General features: G+C 39.1%; 1 protein-coding gene across 2 annotated transcripts in view; it reads left to right on the top strand.

The window, feature by feature from the left end:
- The window catches only part of DNAJC1 (DnaJ heat shock protein family (Hsp40) member C1), a 183,107-nt gene that overhangs the window by 157,906 nt on the left and 2,076 nt on the right, over positions 1–23,125 (top strand). Inside the window, exons 10-11 of one of the 2 annotated variants that reach the window (XM_027559990.1) lie at positions 21,100–21,148; positions 22,438–22,832. In XM_027559990.1, the coding sequence (XP_027415791.1) occupies positions 21,100–21,148; positions 22,438–22,832 (444 nt within the window). Of the gene's footprint in view, positions 1–21,099; positions 21,149–22,404; positions 22,833–23,125 lie in introns of both variants that reach the window. The other variant, XM_027559989.1, reaches the window with a different exon arrangement.

The raw sequence follows: 23,125 nt of genomic DNA on the forward strand, positions 1-23,125 counted from the left end.
ATACTTTACCCATGCTGTCTCATGGTGAAAACTGCCACTGTATAGCAGCTCTGCTTATAACAGCCAAGACACAGAAGCAATCAATCTAAGTGTCCACTGACACATGAATAAAGATGTGATATGTGTACACAAACGGACTATTACTCAGCCATAAAAAAGAATGACAATGCCATTTGCAAAAACATAGGTGAACCTAGACATTAGCATATTAAGTGAAGTCAGACAAATATGATATCACTTATATGTGGAATCTTAAAAAATTGTATAAATGAACTTATTTACAAAACAAATAGACTCCTAGACATAGATAACAAACACATGGTTACCAAAGGGAATAATAGTGAGGGAGGGGGATAAATTAGGAACTTCGGATTAACAAACACACTATTATCTATAAAATAAACAAAGACCTACTGGATAGCACAGGAAACTATATTTAATATCTTGTAATAACCTATAATGGAAAGGAATCTGAAAAATATATATATATATTTATAACTGGGTCACTTTGCTGTACACCCAAAACCAACACAACATTGTAAACGTACTATAATTCAGTTTTTTTAATAGCTCAGAAAAAAATTTTTTTAAAGAACTGGACAAAAATGCATGCCTCTTGAGTGTAGGGTACATGGTTTTTCATAAGAAGCCCTTGTTGTAAACTGCTCTTTTTAGAGTTACGTATATATATTACCTTCATTTTAAAAACACTTAGAAATTTAAAGTCGAAACATTTTACTTTTAGTATCTTTCCATGTCAATATATACATAGGTCTACCTCCTTAATTTTTATTATAAAAGCTTTATTGATTTACAGAAATAGAAAAACAGTCCTAAAATTTGTATGGAACCACAGTAGATCCCAAGTAGCCAAAACAATGTTGAGAGAGAACAAAGTTTGGAGACATCGCATGTCCTGTTTTCAAAATGTTATAAAGCTACAGTAATCAAAAGAGTAAGGTACTGGCAGTGGCTCTCTAGGTCAGGAAGGCAGGGGGAACCTTCAGCCTCTACTGAAAAACACTTGCCAGACCATCCCCTCAACAAGGACAGCTTTACTAGAGGATTTCTAGAGTCATCTATTAATATGCTTGCTGTCTGTATTTCCCTGTCACAGGGCCTTGAGGGCTGATTTGATTGTTCTAGCAAAGGAATAACTCCTTACCGACCCCTGTCCTCCTTTCATTTGGTCCTTCTTTCATCTGGGTCTTCCTCCACAGAGGACACAGCTTAAGGTCGGGCAAACAGAATGATGAAGGGAGATGAACAAGGTATTTACCCAGCCTGCGTACACTTCAGCAGGGTGACAGGTATCACCCACAGGTCTCTCTGACACACTGGGGAAATCAAAGTACAAAGGGCTTGAATCTAGTAAATTCACCTAGTTGGTGATTGGCTGTAACTCAGGTACAGCAGTGCAGAACTGGCCTTCTTGAGAGGTGAGGCCAAACTCCTACACTGTCAATGCACAAGCCTGTTTTTGATTGCTCTTTTCCTTACTTTAGCCAACACTGATATTGAAGTAAAAAACTTTTAAAGCAGTGAACAATGATTTTCTTTCTTATAGGCAATAGTCCTAGTTAATTTGAAATCTGTCGAACAAGTATGCAAGAAGTAACCACACTGGAAGCTCCTTGAGGTGGATAACACTAGATCTTTTGTATCAGGAGTCCCCAGTCTCCTGGATCTCAAGCCTGATAATCTGAGGGGAAGCTGATGTAACAGTAATAGAAATAAAGTGTGCAATAAATGTAATGCACTTAAACCATCCCAAAACCATCCCCCCAACCCATCCACAGAAATATTGCCTTCCACAAAACCTATCCCTGGTGTCAAAAAGCTTGGGGACCACTACTGTATGTACACCACTGTTCTCAGTACAGAGACAGGCCAAGTCAGCACTTAAGAAATCTTTGGTGATTCAACTGAAATGAAAGCTATTTCATTAAGAACATCACACCTAGGGAATTCCCTGTTGGTCCAGTGGTTAGAACTCTGCACTCTCACTGCAGAGGGCCCAAGTTCAGTCCCTGGTTGGGGAACCAAGATTCCACAAGCCACATGGTGTGGCCAAAAAGTAAATAAATAATGTCATATCTAGTAAATCACAAAATATTTGCTCTAAAAAGAAATCATTAGTGCACGCTTTTGTTTTATGGGTAAAGAAATGGGAAGAGAACAAAATTTAAAAGAAAACCTGGCTTTGGTGTCCTACCACCACCATTTATGGGCTGTGTGATTCTGTAGGTCCCCATATCACTCTGAGATTCAGTTTCCTTGTCTATCATCTGAATTTCAGTGGGCAGCTAGAGGGTGACCTATGAGAGCATTATGAAAATACTTTGTTATTATGAACCATTACACAATTGTAAATCTCGATAATAATTACATCACAGGCCACAAAGCTAGTTAACAGCAACCTGGGACTAGAACCCAGATTGTCTTATTTAAGTTACACCATCATCTTGGTTTAGCAAAGACTTTTTTTTTAACCCTGTATGTAGGCCGCACTATTTGTTTGTTGTGCCTAGATCAGGTATTCTCTTCAAAGTGAAATATTTGGGTTTTCTGAGGTGACAGACAAATTTGAGAGCCAAGTATTTCATGTCCCAAGATACTGGCCAATCCATGGGGCTATAATTCCACAGAGCTCTAGAAGTGGTTGCTTTCCTTTGACTACTCGAACCACAGAAATAGTCAGCATCTCATTAAGCTCTCACTGAACACTGTTCCTCTTCCTTGGTGATTCATTCAAGCAAAGCATACTTGCAGACTACATGAAACATTTTCTGCATAGACTCCCATTTACCATTCTTTTGTTTTTCCCTGGATCTTATTTAGTGTCCTCTATTACTACTGTACTGAGTTTGTAATTTCTACTCACTCATCAGAACCTTATATCTTACCAAAAGGACAGATCCACTTTCAAGTCTAGATCCAATTTACTAGTTACAATGACATCCACTTTGAATACCATGGATGTTTTATTCATGAAGGGAACTGGTTTTTCACAGTATAATCTATGGTCTGGTGATAGCATCATACTTTATGGTGGGGATTTATTTTATTATCATGAATTTTTTGTTTAACTCTGTCTTATGTATAGCTCAGAGATACAGCAAGTCAATAGATGGTGAGTGACCCTTAGGCAGATGCTAGTAAGTGTTAATGCAATTTAAAACTGCTTCCTTGTGCTAAAAATCTCATTTAAAAAAAGAGGAAAGTGGATGAACAGATGTTGGGTTGTTACAATATCTTGCTGGTAAGACTAAAAATATTTGCAAAACTACACTCCTGTCTGTTGACATTAGTATATTCTCTCAGTAAATGGGCCATCTACATTACTTATAGAGGTAATCCGGAAGTTAATGGAAGGCCCTCTTTGTTAATGATTAAGATGAACACTATTATTGTTTCTTGTATTTTCTATCCAGACAGAGAATCCAGAGAAAATTTTAAAGACACTGGAGAAATAATAAGAATGAACAGCACTGCTTTCTACCAGTTGGAAACATTTTTCAGGTGGTTTATTTTATGTTCAGGTAACAGAGTGCCCCTTTCATTTGAAATCACAATAGTTCCTGATTATAATGAGTGATAGATTCAGCAGAAAGTTGGCCAAAATTAAATACAACCGAATGAAAATACAGTTGATCCTTGAACAGCATGACAGACATACCGATGCCCCACACAGTTGAAAATCCACATATAACTTTACAGTCAGCCCTCTGTATCCACAGTTCTGCCTCCTCAGATTCAACCAACTGTGAACTGTATAGTACTTTAGTACATTTTATTGGAAAAAGCCACTTATAAGTGGTTCAGACCTGTGCAGTTCAACTCAGTGTTTACTTGAGGGCCAACTGGAATGAACCTCACAGTTACATAATTTTTATTGTTAGAATACTTAAAATGTCACTAAGTCAGCCAGAATTTGAAAAATATAACTTGAGGTTATCACTAATAGCCAATATTTATTTTCTAAGTTATCTGAGGATGCCAGAAATATGAGTAATATACTTGATATAGCTCAGAAAATTGGAAAATTCTTCTGCATATTGAGTAGAAATGTGCCACCATGTAACTGTTCACCGACTCTAACTGTACCCTATGAATATAATTTTCATTTTGTTAATTTAATTTTCTGTTACTTTCATCAGTATTTTCACTGGAAGGAATGAAACCTATTTTAGGTATTTTTCATTCACTCCAGCTTAAACCCACATATCCCAGAATTGATTATAAAGCCCCTGTTTCATAAGAAATTTAAAGATAACTTTAGGTGTAACTACATGAAGAAACAGGATTATAAAGTATTTTCTGCTTGGAATCAGAACATGGTGAAGCACATTTACCTACAATTCTACAGTCCAGGTAACTTAATACACACGTGGACAGTGTTATCCAAAAGCCCACCTAAGCCAATAGCCCACAATATTATTTTTTCTCATACTGAGGAAGAAGAGAAGCCTTGTCTGTATGCACCTGTGTAGGAATATAGGTCTTCTCCCAAAAGGAAGCTAGAAAAAAGCCACAAATCTACATTAAGACAGACAGAGACCATATCTAATATCATTGTATATGATATAAAAGCAGAATGAGTAACTGGAAAATGCATTCTAGAATATGCTAGTGAAGTAATACTAAACACTCAGACTAAACTGGCACTCATGTTTTCAAAGTCGTCTAGATCTATCAGAGAAATGGATTTAGTGAAAACCAAGTCACTTCCAATGTCATCTCTATTTTCAGATGACATGATATTACATGTAGAAAACCCTAAAGATGCCACCTAAAAACTGTTAAGAATAAACTATTTCAGTAAGATCATAGGCAACAAAATCACTATACAAAAATCAGTTGTAACTCTGTACACCCACCAACAGACTATCAAAAATAGCAATTAACAATTCCATATACAATAGCATCAAAAAGAATAAAGTGCTAGTTGTAAATTTAACCAAGAAGATGAAAGATCTATACAGTGAAAACTATAAGACATTGATGGAAGAAACTGAAGGAGACAGATAAATGGAAAGATATTTAGTATTCATGATTGCATGCTAAGTTGCTTCAGTTGTATCTGACTCCTTGTGACCTATAGACTGTAGCCCGCCAGGTTCCTCTGTCCATGAGATTCTCCAGGTAAAAACACTGGAGTGGACTGCTGTGCCCTCCTCCAGAGATCTTCCTAACCCAAGGATCAAACCCGTGCCTCTTACATCTCCTGACTTTACCACTAGCACCACCTGGGAAGCCCATGTTCATGACTGGAAGAATTTAATACTGTTAAAATGTCCATGCCACTTAAAGTGATCTACAGAGCCAATATAAAACCTTTCAAAATGCTAATGGCATTTTTCACTGAAATAGAAAAAATAGTCTGAAAATCCCAGATAGCCAAAGTAATCTTGGAAAAAGAAAAAAAAAAAAAAAGCTGAAGGGATCACATTTTTGAGTTCGACTTATATTGCAAAGTGATGATAATCAGAACAGTATGGCACTGGCATTAAAAAATAATAGGCCAGAAATAAACCCATTGGTTTACTAATTACAACAAAAAGTTTTACCATTAGTATGGAAACATGAAAGATCCCTAATAACCAAAGCTATCTGGAGAAAGGAAAACAGAGCTGGAGGAATCAGGCTCCCTGACTTCAGACTATACTATAAGCTACAGGAATCAAGAGTATGGGACCGGCACAAAGACAGAAATATACATCAGTGGTACAGGATAGACAGCACAGAGATGAACCCACCTACCCTAACCCTGTGCCTATGGTGACCTAATCTATGAAAAGGAGGCAAGAATATACAAAGGAGAAAAGATAAATCTCTTCAATAGGTGGTGCTGGGGAAACTGGACAGCTACATTTGAAAGAATGAAATTAGAACACTCCCTAACACCATACATAAAAGTAAACTCAAGATGGATTAAAGACCTAAATGTAAGACCAGACACTATATAAAACTCTTAGAGGAACACACAGGAAAAACACTGAGATAAACCACAGCAAGATCTTTTTGTGACCTATATCCTAGAGTAATGAAAATAAACAAATGGGACCTAATTAAACTAAAAAGCTTCTGCACAGCAAAGGAAACCATAAGATGAAAAGACAACCCTCAGAATGGGAGAAAATATTTACAAATGAAGCAACTAACAAAGGATTAAGCTTCAAAATACACAAACAGCTCATGAAGCTCAATATTAAAACAGCCTAATCAAAAAACTGGGCAAAAAACCTAAATAGACATTTGCTAATAAAAAAAAAAAAAAAATACACAGATGGCCAAGAGGCACATGAAAAGATGCTCTACATCACTAATTGTCAGAGCAGTGCAAATCAGAACAATAATGACATATCATCTCATACTATTCAGAATGGCCCTCATCAACAAATCTACAAGTCAATGCTGGGGGTGGGGGTGGGGTGAAGAGAAGGGAACCCTCTGGCACTGTTGGTGGGAATGTAAATAGATGCAGCCACTATGAAGAACAATATGGAGGCACCTTTCAAAGACCTAATATAGAACTACCATATGACCCAGCCATCCCACTGCTGGGCATAGACCCTGAGAAAACCGTAATTCAAAAACACACATGTACCACAACATTCACTGCAGCGCTATTTACAATATCCAGGGGATGGAAGCAGCCTAAATGTCCATCAACAGATAAAGCTATAAAGACGTGGTACATACATGTAACGGAATGTTACTCAGCCATAAAAAAGGAATGAAATTGGGTCATTTATAGAGATGTGGACGGAGAAGCCTGGTGGGCTGCTGTCTGTGGGGTCGCACAGAGTCGGACACGACTGAAGCAACTTAGCAGCAGCAGCACAGAGATGTGGATGGCTCCAGAGTCTCTCATATAGAGTGAAGCCGGTCAGAAAAACAAATATCGTATAATAACACATATATGTGGAATCCAGAAAAATGGTACAGATGAACCTATTTGCAGGGCAGAAATAGAGACACAGACAGAGAGAACAAGCATGTGGACACAGTGGGGGAAAGAAAGGGTGGGACAGATTGGGAGATTAGGATTTTACACATATATACTGCCATATGTAACAGCCAGCCAGTGGGAAGCTACTGTGTGTGTGTATAGCACAGGGAGCTCAGTTCAGTGCTTTGTAATTACCTAGATGGCTGGGATGGTGGGCGGTGGGGGAGAGCGAGGTCCAGGGAGGAGGGATATATGTAATACAGCTGATTCACTTTGTTGTACAGCAGAAAGACAACAGTGTAAAGCACTTATACTCCAATAAAAAAATTTCTTAAAAGAAATAAACCCACTGGTTTATTTTTATTAATATGGGTAACTAATTTTTGACAAAGCCAAGAATATACAATGAGAAAAGGATAGTCTGTTTAATAAATAGTGTTGGGAAACTGGACAGTCACATGTAAAGGATGAAACCAGGCTTCTGTCTTACACCATACACAAAACTAACTCAAGACAGAATAGACTTGAACATGAGACCCAAAACCATAAAACTAGAAGAAAATGTAGGGAATAAGCCCCTTGACATTAGTCTTTGTGTCGATTTTTTGGATTTGACAACAAAAGCAAAGGTAACAAAACCAAAAATAAAAACAAGTGGGACTACATAAAACGAAAAGGCTTCTATTCAGGAAACCATCAACAAAATACAAATGAAACCTATGGGAGAAAATACCTGCAAACCAGATATCCAGTAAGGGAGTACCATCAAAATATACAAGGATCTCATAGAAATACAAACCAAAAACCCCAAATAATTCATTTTTAAAATAGGCAAAAGTCCTCAATAGACACTTTTTCCAAAGAGGACCTATCAGTGGCTAACAAGAATATGAAAAGTGTGCAACATCATTAATCATCAAGGCGATGCAGATCAAAAATATAGTGAGGATCACCTCAAAACCTGTTAGGGTGTCTATTACGGAAAAAATGAGAGAACATGCTGGTGAGGATGTGGAGAAAAGAAAATTCTTGTAGACTTTGGGTGAGAATGTAAACTTGTACAGCCACTATGGAAAACTGTATGAAGGTTCCTCAAGAAATTACAAACAGAACTACCATATGATCCAGCAATCCCACTTCTGGGTGTATATCCAAAGGAAACAAAATTGTTATCTCAAAGACATCTGCACTCCCATTTTCTTAGCAACATTATTCACAATAGCTGGTGTATGGAAACAAAGTGTTCTTCAGCTGATGCACGTGTGCACAAAATGTGTTTATACACACACGTACAGGGGAGGAGTATTCAGCCCAAAGTCAAAACTGGTAGAAAAGTTGTAGAAAAGCAGCTGCCAGGACTAGGAGATGGAGATACGGAGAGGTTGGTGAAAAGGTATAAACTTTCAACTACAAGTTGAATAAGGTTTGAGGATCTAATGTATAATATGGTGACTATAGTTGATAACACTGTATTGTATAATTGAAATTTGCTAAATGAGAACTTAAATGTTCTCAAAAAAAACTAATGAAGAGAAATTCTCAGGGAAAAAAAAGCATCAACCATTTTGTGGCACCAGGAGATGTGTTCTTCACAAAGAGGATAGAATACTAAAATAATTGTTGAACCACATAAAATTGGAAAGTTGACCAGTTGTTTTCTTACATGTTTAAATTGCCTTTTTAAGTAGAAGTATGGCCCCTAAATGATTATAGTGATATTTACCATTCATTTCATTATTTAAAACTGAGGATCTGAAAGACTCAGATTATATTAGCTATTTTTTTTGTGTGGTATGGATAGTCCATATTGTGATTTATGCAGATAGTCCCCGACTTACAGTGGTTCAGCTGGACTATTTTTCAACTTTATGATAGTGCAAAAGCAATAACCTTTAGTAGAAACTATACTTTGAATTTTGACTTTTGGTCTTTTCCCAGGCTGGTGATATGCAGGACAGTACTCCCATAATGCTGGCTAGTGGCAGTGAAGTGATTATGAGTAAACAACTGATACACTTACAACCACTTGCCGTACAGTATTCAATAAATTACATGAGATATAAAATACTTTATTATAAAATAGTCTTTGTGTTAGATGATTTTGTCCAGTTTTAGGCTAATGTAAGTGTTCAGAGTATGTTTACGTGAAGTGTTAGTTGTTCAGTCATGTGTGACTTTGTGACCCCATGGACTGTAGCCCACCAGGCTCCTCTGTCCACTGAGTTCTCCAGGCAAGAATACTGGAGTGGGTTGCCATGCCCCTTCTCCAGGGGATCTCTCTGACCCAGGGATCAAACCTGGGTCTCCTACATTGCAGGCGGTTTCTTTACTATCTGGCCAAAAGCTTTGGTGTTCACATTCAGTAGGTTAGGTGTAGTAAAAACATTTTCAATGTATCCTTCACAGATCACTGCCTTGTGGTGGTGAAGGGGCTTGTGCAACTCAATGAAGCTATGAGCCATGCCGTGTAGGGCCACCCAAGACAGATGGGTCATAGCGGAGAGTTCTGACAAAACGTGATCCACTAAAGCCTTTGACTGTGTGGATCATAACAAATTGTGGAAAAAAGCTCTTAAGAGATGGGAATACCAGACCATCTTACGTGTCTCCTGAGAAACCTGTATGTGGGTCAAGAAGCAACAGTTAGACCCCTGTATGGAACAACTGATTGGTTCAAGACTGAAAAAGGAGTATGACAGGGCTGTCTGCTGTCACCCTGTCTGTTTAACCTATATGCTGAGCACATCATCAGAAATGCTGGGCTGGAGGAGTTACAAGCTAGAATCAAGATAGGCGGGAGAAACATCAACAACCTCAGATATGCGGATGATACCACTCTAATGGCAGAAAGTGAAGAGGAACTAAAGAGCCTCTTGATAAGGGTGAAAGAGGAGACTGAAAGAGTCGACTTAAAACTAATATTAAAAAAAACAAGATCATGGCATCCAGCCCCATTACTTCATAGCAAATAGAAGGGGAAAAGGTGGAAGCATTGAGAGATTTCCTCTTCTTCAGCTCTAAAATCATTGCAGATGGTGACTGCAGTCATGAAATCAGAAGGTGATTGCTTCTTGGGAGGAACACTATGACAAACCCAGACAATGTGTTGAAAAGCAGACATTACTCTGCCGACAAAGATCTTTTTGTCAAGGCTGTGGTTTTCCCAGTGGTCATGTACAGTTGTGAGCTGGACCATAAAGGCGGCAGAGCACCAAAGAATGGATGCCTTCAAACTGTGGTGCTGGAGAAGACTCCTGAAAGTCCGTAGGACAGCACAGAGATCAAACCAGTCAGTCTTAAGGGAAATCAACCCTGAATACTTGTCAGAAGGACTGATGCTGAAGATGAAGCTCCAGTATTTTGGTCATCTGATACAAACCTCCAACTCACTGGAAAAGTCCCTGATGCTGGGAAAGATTGAGGGCAGGAGGAGAAGAGGGCATCAGAGGATGAGATGGCTGGATGGCATCACTGATGCAATGGACATGAAACTGGGCAAACTTCGGGAGATGGTGAGGGAGGGGGAGGCCAGGTGTGCTGCAGTCCATGGGGTCGCAAAGAGATGGACACAGCTGGGTGACTAAACAACAAGAAGCCCAGTGTAAGTCAAGAAGACCTATGCTGTATTCAGAATTCTCTGTCAGTACAAGGAGTAGCTAATCACATATTCTCAAAACCAACACATGGAAAATAACTTCTTCGGGAGGAGTCTTTCTGGAGTCATAACAAATACCCAATATTACCTCAGAAACCATCCCTTCAAAGGAACCACAATTTGATTTTATTTCTTTGTGGAGTAATTTATGCCCTCATGCATTTTGTAGAAAACAGAGCTTCAGCCAGCAATTAATGGACTTGATTGTGGTCAGGTAAAGAGAGGAAGAGAGTCCTACAAATACTACTAGACAAGCATCCCAAGATGACTGGGCATCATGCCACACCTACCGGAGGAACAACATCAGAGCCTAATGCTGTAGGGGCAGAGGGCAATAGGCCTCACTAAGGTAATCTAGCCATCCACTACAATAACATGCAAACAAAACAAATCTTCACTGGGGACGGGTGTGGTGAGGGCAAGTCACTAACCAGAATTGCTGCAATATATTATCCAAAAGTTCAGTTTTGAACAAAAATAATGAGTCATGAAAAGACAGGAAAATATGACCCACACATTAGAATAGAACGCAACAGAAACTGCCCTGGAAGAGTAACCAAAGGGGACTTTCCTGATTGTCCAGTGGCTAAGACTCTGAGCTCCCAAGGCAGGGGGTCAGGGTTCAATCCTTGGTCAGGGAACTAGATCCTTTATGTTGCAACTAAGAGTTCACATGTCACAACTAAAAGACTAAAGATCTTGTATGCTGCAACTAAGATTTGACACAGCCAAATAAATAAACACTTTAAAAAAAAGTGACCAAATATATGATTTCACAGAAAAAGACCTCAAAATAACACTTGTAAATGTGTGAGATATAAATTAGTTTTTAGAATAATAAAAGAACCAGCAGAAATTCAAGTATAATAATTACAATTCTAAAAATTCACTAGAGATGCTCCACAGTAGATTTAAACTGACAAAGGAAAGAATTAGCGAACTTGAAGATAGGCCAGTAGAGAAATTCAAGCTGAGGGACAGAGGGAAAAACAAAAGAACAGTGAACAGAGCCTCAGAGAAAACATCAACATATGCATAATGGGAGTTAGGAGAGAAAGGAGGGAAAAAAGTCCAAAGAGTGTGTGGGTGAACACTTTCCAAGTTTATTGAAAAATGCTAACCTAAATACATCAGGAAACTCAGTAATTCTGAGTAGGATAAGCTCAAGAATGTCAACAAAAGATGCATCATAATAAAAATGCAGAAAGTCAAAATAAGGAGAAAATCTTGAAGGCAGCAAGAAAGAAATGACTTGTGACTTAGAAGGGAAACCCCTGCCCATAAGATTAACGGCTTTCTTCTCAACATAAACCATGAAGGCCAGGATGCAGTAGAATAACATATTCAGAGTACTCAAGAAAAACTTGCCGACCAGAAATCCTACATCCAGCAAAGCTATTTATCAAAAAAAAAAAAAAGCAAAAAAACTTTTCAGTGTAAACAAAAACTGAAGTTCTTCAATCTGAAAACAAGTGACCCCAGATGGTAATTTGAATCTACCTGAAAAAGAGCACCAGGAAAGGTAATTAGGTAATTATAAAAAAACAGTATAAATACATGTTTTCTCCTTAACTGATTTAGAAAGCAGTTGTAAATAACAGATACATGTTATTCTCAGGTCTGTAACATACAGAAAAGTAATATTTGTATAATATATTTACCAATGAGAGCACAAAGGATGTGAGTGGGAGCAAAGCTGTATGGGCTGAGTGAACCACTACAGAAAGTAAAGTAGTAATTTTAAAAGTATTACTAGATTTGTAACATGAATAGATACAGTATATATAATGGACACACTACAGTGCAGGGGTAAAGAGAACAGAGCTTATAGCCGTAATGTTTCTATATATCCCTGAATTAAGGCAGTATAAATCTGAAGCTGACTGTCATAAGTTAAGATGTATATGGTAAACTCTCAAGCAACCTCAAAAAAAAAAAAAATAAAGTACAGTTAAAAAAAAAAAAAGCTACATTAGAAAATATTCACTTATGCAAAAGAAAGCAATAATAGAGGAACAAAAAAAGACATTAAAAGTTAAATTCAACTATATCAATAATAACATTAAGTGTAAATGGATTAAATAATCCAGTCAAGAGAGAGTTTTTCAGAGAGGATTAAAAAAAAGTCATGATTCATCCCTGTGTGGTTTACAGGAGACACACTTTAGATTCACAGAAATAAAAGGAAGGAAAAAATATCATGCAAACAGCACCTTAATAAAGCTGGAGTGGCTATACTAATATTAAATACACTTCAAAACAAGAAATAATTGTACAGATAAAAAAGAACATTTTATAATAATTAAAAGGCCAATCCAAGAAAATATAAGTTACAAGCATGTGCATCTAATAGCAGAGCACCAAAGTACATTTAGCAAAAACAGATAAATGAAAACAGAAACAGGTGATTCAACAATAAAAGTTGGAAACTTCAGTGCCCCCTTCTTTCAATAATGGAGAAAACAAACCAGACAGAAGGTCAACAAGATTCGAATGATACGATAAATCAGGTAGACCTAACAGACATCTATATAACACTTTATCCAACAACAACAGAAAATAAATTCTCCCAGTAAATATGAAACATATTCTAAGACAGACAATGTGCTCAGTATAAGTTTAAAAGGACAGAAGTAATATAAAGTATACTCTCTGATCCCAAAGGAATGAGACTGGAAATAAGTAGCAGGGGAAAAATAGGGAAAAGCAATAAATATGTCTAAATTAAACCTCAGACTATTAAATAGCAAATTAATCAAAGACAAAATCCCAGGAATTCCCTGTCAGTCCAGTGGTTAGGACCCTGAGCTTTCACTTCTGGGGGCCTGGGTTCAATCCCTGGTCAGGGAGGGTCCTGCAAACCACGTGGCACAGCCAAAAGTAAAAGAAGAAAAGATACCGCAAGGGGAATCAAAATTCTTAAAGATAAATGGAAATGAAGACACAGTACACGTAGTTTTAAGGAATGCATATAATGAAGTTAATAGAAATTTATAAATGTCTTTATTAAGAAAGAAGAAAGATCTCAAACCAATAATTCAAACTACCACCTTTAAACACTAGGAAAACAACAACCTATACTTAAAGCAAGCAGAAGGAAAGAAATAAGAAAAAAGAAAAAATAGACCAGAAGTTAATGAAATAGACTAGAGACTGGAAAAGTAGAGAAAAGTCAATGAATCCAAAAGCTGATTCTTGGAAAATATTAATAAGATTGACAGTCATTTAACTAGACTGACAAAAAAAGAAAAAACATTAACAGAATCAAAATGAAAAAAGATAGCTCTTCTAACAGAAATACAAAGGGACTGTAAAGGAATACTGTGAAATGTAGGCCTAGAGTCTGGATACCTATTTCTCTTAATAGGTATCAATGAAATGGACAAATTCCTAGAAAGACATAAACTACTAGAACTGAATTAAGAAGAAATAGAAAAGCAAAAGAGACCTATAACAATTGAAGAGACTGAATCAGTAACTTAATTAAAAAAAAAAAAAAAAACTATTCACAAAGAAAAGCCCAGGCCCATATGGCTTCACTGCTGAATTTTACCAAACATTTAAAGAAGAATACCAAAACTTCACAAACCTTCCCAAAAATAGAAGAGGGGGAATACTTCCCAAAGCATTTTATTAAGCCAGTATTACCCTAATAGCAAACCAAAGACATGAGAAGAAAACTATAGACTAGTATTTCATGTGAAGATGGATATAAAAATTCTCAACAAAATATAGCACACTGAATCCAGAAACTAATAAAAATAATTATGTACCCTAATCAAGTGGGATTTCTAAGAATGCAAAGTTGATTCAATATCTGAAAATCAATAAATGTAAATTCATCATCAATTCATAGATCTTCCCTGTAGCTCAGATGGTAAAGAATCTGCCTGCAATGCAGGAGACCTGGGTTCGATCCCTGGGTCAGGAAGATCCTCTGGAGAAGGGAACGGCAGTCCACTCCAGTATTCTTGCCTGGAGAATCCCATGGATAGAGGAGCCTGACTGGCTACAGTTCATGGGGTTGCAAAGAGTCGGACACGACTGAGTGACTAACACACACACACACACACACACACACACACACACACACACACACACACACAATCAGTTGAGGTCAGTCAGTTCATGGGGTTGCAAAGAGTCGGACACGACTGAGTGACTAACACACACACACACACACAATCAGTTGAGGTCAGTCACTCAGTCACTCAGTCGTGTCTGACTCTCTGACCCCATGGACTGCAGCCCCCCAGGCTTCCTGTCCATCACCAACTCCTGAAGCTTGCTTAAGCTCATATCCATCAAATCAGTGATGCCATCCAACCATCTCATCCTCTGTTGTCCCCTTCTCCTGCCTTCAATCCTTCCCAGCATCAGGGTCTTTTCCAATGAGTCAGTTCTTTGCATTAGGTGGCCAAAATATTGGAGTTTCAGCTTCAGCATCAGTCCTTCCAAATGAATATTCAGGACTGATTTCTTTTAGGATTGACTGGTTTGAACTGCTTGCTGCCCAAGGGACTCTCAAGGGTCTTCTCCAACACCACAGTTCAAAAGCATCAGTTCTTCAATGCTCAGCTTTCTTTATAGTCCAACTCTCACATCCATACATGACTAGTGGAAAAAACATAGCTTTGACTAGATGGGCCTTTGTCAGCAAAGTAAAGTCTCAGCTTTTTAATATGCTGTTTGTCATAGCTTTTCTTCCAAGATCTTTTAATTTCATGGCTGCAGTCAAAATCACCATCTGCAGTGATTTTGGAGCCCAAGAAAATAAAGTCTCTCACTGTTTGCCATAAAGTCTCCCTGTCTATTTGCCATGAAATGATGGGACTGGATGTCATGATCATATTTCTTTGAATGCTGAGTTTTAACCCAGCTTTTTCACTTTCCTCTTTTACTTTCACTAAGAGGCTCTTCAGTTCCTCTTCACTTTCTGCCATAAGCATGGTGTCATCTGCATATCTGAGGTTATTGATATTTCTCCCAGCAATCTTGATTCCAGCTTGTGCTTCTTCCAGCCCAGAATTTCACATAATGTACTCTGCATATAAGTTAAATAAGCTGGGTGACAATATACAGCTTTATAGTGTACTCCTTTCCCAATCTGGAACCAGTCTGTTGTTCCATGTCCAGTTCTAACTATTGCTTCTTGACCTGCATACAGATTTCTCAGGAGGCAGGTAAGGTGGTCTGGTATTCCTATCTCCTTATGAATTTTCCATTTTGTTGTGATCCACAGAGTCAAAGGCTAACTCATCATAAAATCATATCATCCCTGGTGGCTCAGATGGTAAAGAATCTGCCTGCAATTCAGGAGACCCTGATTCAATCCCTAGGTTGGGAAGATACCCTGGAGAAGGGAATGGCAACCCACTCCAGTATTCTTGCCTGGAAAATTCCATGGACAGAAGAGCCTGGCAGGCTACAGTCCATGGGGTTGCAAAGAGTTGGGTACAACTAAGCAACTAACACTTTCACTTTACTTTCATCATATTAATAGAATAAAAAATAAGATTATCTTAGCAGAAGCATCTTACAAAATCCAACACTCCTGCATGATAAAACAACAAATTAGGAATAAGTGGGAAGTGCCTCAACCCAATAAAGAAGATCTACTAAAAACTTCAGTTAAAAGCATGCTTACTGGTGAGACAGAGGATGTTTTCCTACTAAGATCAAGAATAAGACAAGGATGTCTGCCCTCACCACTTCTATTCAAAATTTATGAGGTTCTAGCCAGAGCAGTTAGGTGAGATAAGTAAGACTAAAAAGGAAGAAGGAAACTGCCCTTGTTTGCTGATAACATGATTTTATACATACAAAATGCTAAGTAATTAACTAAAAAACCAATGGAACTAATAAAATTCATCAAGATTTCAGGAAACATAAATGTACAAAAATACTTTATGAACAATCTGAAAATGAAATTAAGAAAATAATTTCATTCATAATAGCATCAAACAATAAAATAGGAATAAACTTAACAAAAAGAAGTACACACTTCAAAAACTAGAAAACATTGTTGAAAGAAATTGAAGATCAAAACAAATGGAAAATTATCTTCTTTTCGTGGATCAGAAAATTTAACATTGTTATTTAAGGCTGCTATTCCCCTAAATGTCAGAGCTAAAACTATAAAACTATTGTGTTGGCAAAAAAGTTCATTTGTTTTTTTTTTTTTCCCATGACATCTTACAGAAGAAATCAAACGAACATTTTGGCCAACCCAATCTTAGAAGAAAATAGGAGGCTAAGTCATGACCTTGGATTCAGCAAAAGTATTCTTGGATGGGCCAACCAAAGTCCAAGCAATGTGCATATCATCAAAATTAAAAACGTTTATGGTTCACAGGACACCACTAAGAACCTGAAAAGACAACCTACACAATGGGAGAAAATACTTGCAAATCCTTTATTTGATAAAGTACTTATATCCAGAATATAAAAAGAACCAACCCATACAACTCAATAATAAAGACAAATCTGGGGCTTCCCTGGCGGTTCAGTGGTTAAGACTCCTGAGTTCCCACTGCAGGGTGTGTGGGTTCAGTCTCTAGTTGGGGAACTAGGAGACCACATGCCACATAGCACATTAAAAAAAAAACAAACCCTTACCCAAATAAAAAAGGAAAAAAGGATCTGAACAGACATTTCTCCAAAGAAAATATACAAATAGCCAATAAACATGAAAAAAAGTGTTCGGTATCTCTCATCATCTGGGAGATGCAAATCAAAACCACAGGATACCACTTTACACCCACTAAGATGTGGAATAATACAACAAAATTGGATTATGAGTTTTAGGAGGGATGTAGAGAAATCAGAAGCCTCATATACTGCCGATGGGAATGTAAAATGGTGCAGCCATATTGGAAAGCAGTAGGGCAGTTCCTCAAAAAGTTAGACATAGAGTTACCACATGACACAGCAGTTCCACTGCGAGGTACATACTGTCCACCCACAAAAAGAAAAACGACAAACGAAAACATGTGCCCACACAAAACTTTATACACAAATGTTTATAGCAGCATTATTTATAACAGCCAGAAGATAGAAATAAATGTTTATCAACTGATAAAGGCATAAACAAAACGTGGTGTATCCACAATGGAATGCTATTCCCCAATAAAAAGAAATGAAGTAATGATATATTACAACTTGGATGAACCTGGAAAACATCACCTTAAGGGAAAGAAGCCAGCCACCAAAATGCACATATGATTCCACTCATATGGAAGTCCAGGATAGAGAAATCTACAGATCCTCAAATCCACAGGTCTGTAGAATCTCTGCAGGGATTCATAGTTGCTTACTGCTTGATGAGAAATGGGGTGGGATGAGGAGGATGGAGAATGATAGCTAATTGGTATAGGGGTTCTTTTTGAAGTGATAAAAATGTTCTAAAATTGGTCATGATGATGGCTGCACGTATCTGAATATACTGAAAACCACTGAATTATACACTGTAAGTGGATGAACTGTATAGTCTGTGAATTATATCTCAGTTAAGCTGAAAAAAGTCTTCGTGTACTGTTGTAGAATAATCTCCAAAATATTTTGTTAAATAAGTTGCAGGAGTTTAAAAAAAAGTTATTCCATATCCTATATGTAGGTTGTGTATCCTGTAGTTACATAAATCCATAAATATGTTAAAATTCACAGAACTGTACAACAAAAGAAAAGGTAATTTTATCGTATGATGATGTAAAAACATAAAATCTTTAAAAATACAGTAGAATTGAGAGAGGCGAGATATTGTCACCAGAGTTGGTAGTTCTGGTGGTGGACATTGGGAGAAGCTTCAAGAAGAAGTTATACTTGCAAGTACCTTGAAGGATGGTTTGGCTCTGGACAGATATTTAAGGAGAGGTTTGCTAAAGAAAAGAAAATAATTTCAGACAAATGTTAACAATGTCTAAGAGTACAGGGTAGGGAATTTCTTTTTTTTTTTTTTAATTGGAGTATAATTCCTTTACAGTGTTGTTAGCAGGGTGGGGAATTTCTGACCATCTGGGGAGCATTAAGATAGCTCAGTGGTTAAAGAAAAAAAAAATCCACCTGCTAACGCAGGACACACAGGTTCAGTTCCTTGGTTGAGAAGATCCCCTGGATCTTTCCACTGTGGGATCTTCCCACTCCAGATTTCTTGTCTGGGAAATCCTTTGGACAGAGAGGAGCCTGGTGGGCTACCGTCCACAGGGCTGCAAATAGTCAGACGTGACTTAGCAACTAAACAACAAAAGGGAGCATTAATTGTTCAACAGGATGCATACAGGAAAGAAAATAGATTGTGGATTTCCCTGTGTGTCAGGTTAAGAATTAAACACTTTGTTGTATGGTCACTGGTGAGCCATCAGAGGTACTTGATGAGAACTCAGCCTTAGGGATGTTATTCCATAGAACTGCTAACAAGTAAGTTTAGACCCGTTAGAAGGCTGTAATACTAATTTAGTTAGAGAATGAAGGGCTAATACAGGTGATGGAGACCTGAGATGGGAACAGATGGAATCAATATCGTGAAGAATGTGGAACTGGCTGGAGAGGAAGAAAAAAGCCCCCAAAATTGGCCCTTCGATTTTGAGCCTATGTGACTGGGATGATAATACTGTTAGGAAAAGGAAGGAAAAGCAGAGAAGTTGATGAGTTTAGGTTGGAATTTGTTTAGTTTGAGGAGCTAAGAGATCTCTAAGTAAGGGACTTAATGGCAATTAGACAGGGAAGCCCGTGGTATGGTCAGCACCACACCCACAGATTAAACCAACCTTGCATGGAAAATATTTGGGGGTAAAAATCTAGAAAGTTCCAAAAGGCAAAACATGAATTTGCATCACACTGGCAACTATTTACACAGCATTTAGATTGTATTAGGTACTGTAAGTGATCTAGAGATGATTCAAAATATACAAGAAGATATCGTACGTTATATAAAATGTGAGAAAGATATATGGTGATACAATCAGAATTTTGAATTGGGAAAGCTGGAAGTCAGGGAAGCTTACATTGGATAACCTTAAGTTTTTTTCCCATAAAATAAGCAAGGTCATTCATAGAGTGGAAAGTAGGGGATAGAATTAAAGAGTGTTTCTAAGCAGCTTTAAATATTTTCTCTAATTCTGCCCTTTGTATGAATGAAAAACAAATGATCCACATCAATTATAATAGGTAATATTTACTGAGCCTTTAACATCTGCTAGGTATCATGCTAAGAGCTTATTTCAAACTTAAAACATCCCTAACAGACAAAAGGTATTAGCAGTTTTATCCACATATTACAGAGGGTAATACATGAGACAGACAAAGGATGGAAATAGCTCAAGGTTACCCAGCGAATCAGAGGTGGAACCGACCGAATACAGGATCTAACTATGAGCTGGTCACAGGATATTTTCTGAGGTTTTACTTTCAAATTTCTTTAAAGCAATGAAATATTGGTTCAAGAATTTACGTGGATTAAGGGGAACAGAATACAAAGTATGTATTCCATGTATACAATGGAATGTAACCTCAATAAAGTTAATAAATGGAGAGAGGATGACTTGTTTAATTAGTGCACTGAGGCAGATAACTATCCATTTTAATTTTTGTATTTAATGTTGATCTCATGTTTAAAGTATATATATAGCAGCAACCAGAGCAGTGGTAGGGCTGAGATGGACTCAGGGGCACAGGGAAAACGTTCTAGGGTAACAGGAATGTTCTATAATTCGATTAGAATGTTGGCTACATGTTTTGGTCAAAATTCATTGAAATGTACACTTAAAGTCTGTACATTCCACTCTGTGTAAATTTTATAGCAGTTTTAAAAAGGGAAATCTATAGACCTCTAAGACATCATTAAATTAAAAAAAAAAAAACTATTCTGAAAAGAAAAAAGCAAACTGTAAGGTGAGACATACAATATAATACCATTTGTTTGTAAGAAAGGGAATAATTCTTTCTGTGGATCACTCACGTATGTATGTAAATGTCTTATGGTTCTTGGGTCAAACTGCCCTACTCCACCAAGAGGTCCTTCCCCCGGGATCAATCTTAGTGCCCTCAGGGTTTCTGGGATGCAAGGACAGACTCTTATATTAGCTTAAGAGTAAATCTCTCCACTGTTCATAATATTCATTGGTATAAGTCTCCAGTGAAGAAACATACTCTTTCAGGAAGCTGTACCTAAAAATCATGATGTGTTTGTATAATGATTTTGAAAACTAGTACATCTTCAGAAGCAGCCTTGTATAAGGGGGCTGAATGGGCTGAGTTCTTGTCCTGACTCTGCCACTTGATTAAACTGATATTTTGGAGCAACTCCTCTAATCTCTCTGGGCTTCAGTTTTCTTTTGGTTAGAAAGAATGGACTGAGCTGATGCCTGAGGGTCCATCCAGGTCTAAGATTCAATAAGCTCTTTTCCTTCACATGGATCTTGTATGAAATAGGTCACCTCACCTACAATAAACATGTGCAAAGTCAGCTTTTCTCTTTTATATTTTGAAACAGGTGACAACCAAAGCCAAGCAACTGAAGGATTCAGTTACTTGCTCCCCAGGTGAGTCAGCACCCACTCCATCCCAGTAACCTCAAGCCATGTCTTCAAAATAACCCTCATTTCACAACTGCTTAAAAAATGATGGTGTTTAATAGTTGCGCCCAATGGACTCTACCAGTTGTCTCTCTGAAAAGGGTCCGTTTACAATCACCCACCAGCCAATCCAGCCCTGCACACACAGTGGTGCTAAGATGTACTTAAATAAGTTTGAGGAGCTGTAGAAACCTTGTTGTTCTTTAGTATGGGAGAAGCTGGGGGCAGGGGACACATGGGAAAGCCAGTCTGGACGGTTTTTCCACACTGACCACAGTTGCCACCGCACACACAGAGCATCCTTGAGAACAGATCAAGCAGTTTCCCCAAGAATCTGTGTTTTTCAGAATCCATTTTCTCAAAGACTAAATGGAATTAGAGCCCCATACTGTTTGCTTGAAACCAGGAAGTGCGCCTTCAACCTTCCAACTCTACTTAAATACAGGTCCCTGTACTCGATGTAACCAGCCAGCAACCAGCAAACCCTGAGATCTGGAAACGTCTCCCTGGGGAGGACAGGGCGTGGATGCTAAGGACTCAGGGGGGAGGGCATTCCCGATTGCTTTCCCACCAGGACAGCTGTTGGTCTGGCATGAAGGCAGGGACCGGCTAACAGCGTTCTGTGAAAGATGCTCCCCTCTAAGACGGTGTCCAGAAACATGCTCTTGAAAAGGCAGCGAGGAGTTCGGTGGGCCGTGGACAGGTCTTTCTAAAGAGTAGGAGGGGTCAGGAGTATGTGAGGAGGGCAGGAAAGGCGTGGTTGAACATTTGCGGGGTCTCTGAGGTGACGCCTGTGGGTGGCGGCGGCGCAGGGCCCCAGGCAGTCAGCGAGCCCAGTGAAGGGTCTGACACAGTCTGCTGACACTCGTGGAGTTAGCAGCAACCCTGGGTCCTGAAGAACATCCTTCCTAACCTAGAAAGTAGGCGGTTAGTCCTTGCACTTCCTCTGATCACAGCCGACTCTGGAGGCCCCTGTTCCTTAGAGTGGTGGAGGGACCACGGCCCGGAATCAGACAGAGAGTTCGGATCCCAGCTCTGCTGCTGCTGAGGCTGATGTCCCTCCATGTACAACTGCGGTAGTGATGGCTATCCTTGTAGAATACTGGGAACGTTCAGTAAAATACACGCAAAATGCCCCACCACTGTCTGCTGCGGCGGCCACACCACCGCGGCTCTTGTTCCCTGAACCGACCTTGCCTGTCCCCACGTGTCCCTCCACACAGGGATGGTCAGGCTCTCGGAACTCAAATCCACAGCTCAGAACCCCAGGCCCACCAGGCCCACCGCAGCCTTGCAGGACAGCATCATCACCCAGCGGGAAGAGGCCCAGTCGGCCACGGAGGAGGAGGAGGAGGAAGCGGCCGAGCTGGGGGCAGAGGCCGCGGAGGAGAGCCGGCCACGGAGGCGGAGGCCGGCCCGGCCCCTCGAGCCGGAGGAGCGGGTCCGGGGGAAGAGGCAGAAAGACTTCGACCTGTCAGAGCAGCGCGAGTCCAGTGACGAGGAGAGCCAGCAGAGAGAGCGCCCGCGAGCCTCAGAGGAGCCCTGGACTCAGAACCAACAGAAGCTTCTGGAACTAGCGTTACAGCAGTACCCGAGGGGATCCTCTGACCGCTGGGACAAGATAGCCAAGTGTGTCCCGTCCAAGAGCAAGGTGGGTGACGCCCGGAAGGCAGGCCTCTGGGGGCTCCAGACACAGGGAAGTGGCTTGTGGCTGCACCCGACCGTCCCTCATCTCACGCCTCCTCCTGTCCTTTCTATCCAACCCATCCTTCTCCTGCCAGCTGCCTTCCAGTAGGCTGCCTCTGACAGTGTGTGAATCTGTGCACTCGACTGAGCATAAATGAGGTCGAGAGTCTAAGTGTCATCATTACACCGACCAGTTACTTTTTCTCATTGAAAACCCCATGCACAGAACATTAAGTTCCCTATGACAGTGCTGCCAAC

This window comes from Bos indicus x Bos taurus, chromosome 13 (genome assembly GCF_003369695.1).
Source record: "Bos indicus x Bos taurus breed Angus x Brahman F1 hybrid chromosome 13, Bos_hybrid_MaternalHap_v2.0, whole genome shotgun sequence".
In the NCBI taxonomy this organism is placed as follows: domain Eukaryota; kingdom Metazoa; phylum Chordata; class Mammalia; order Artiodactyla; family Bovidae; genus Bos; species Bos indicus x Bos taurus.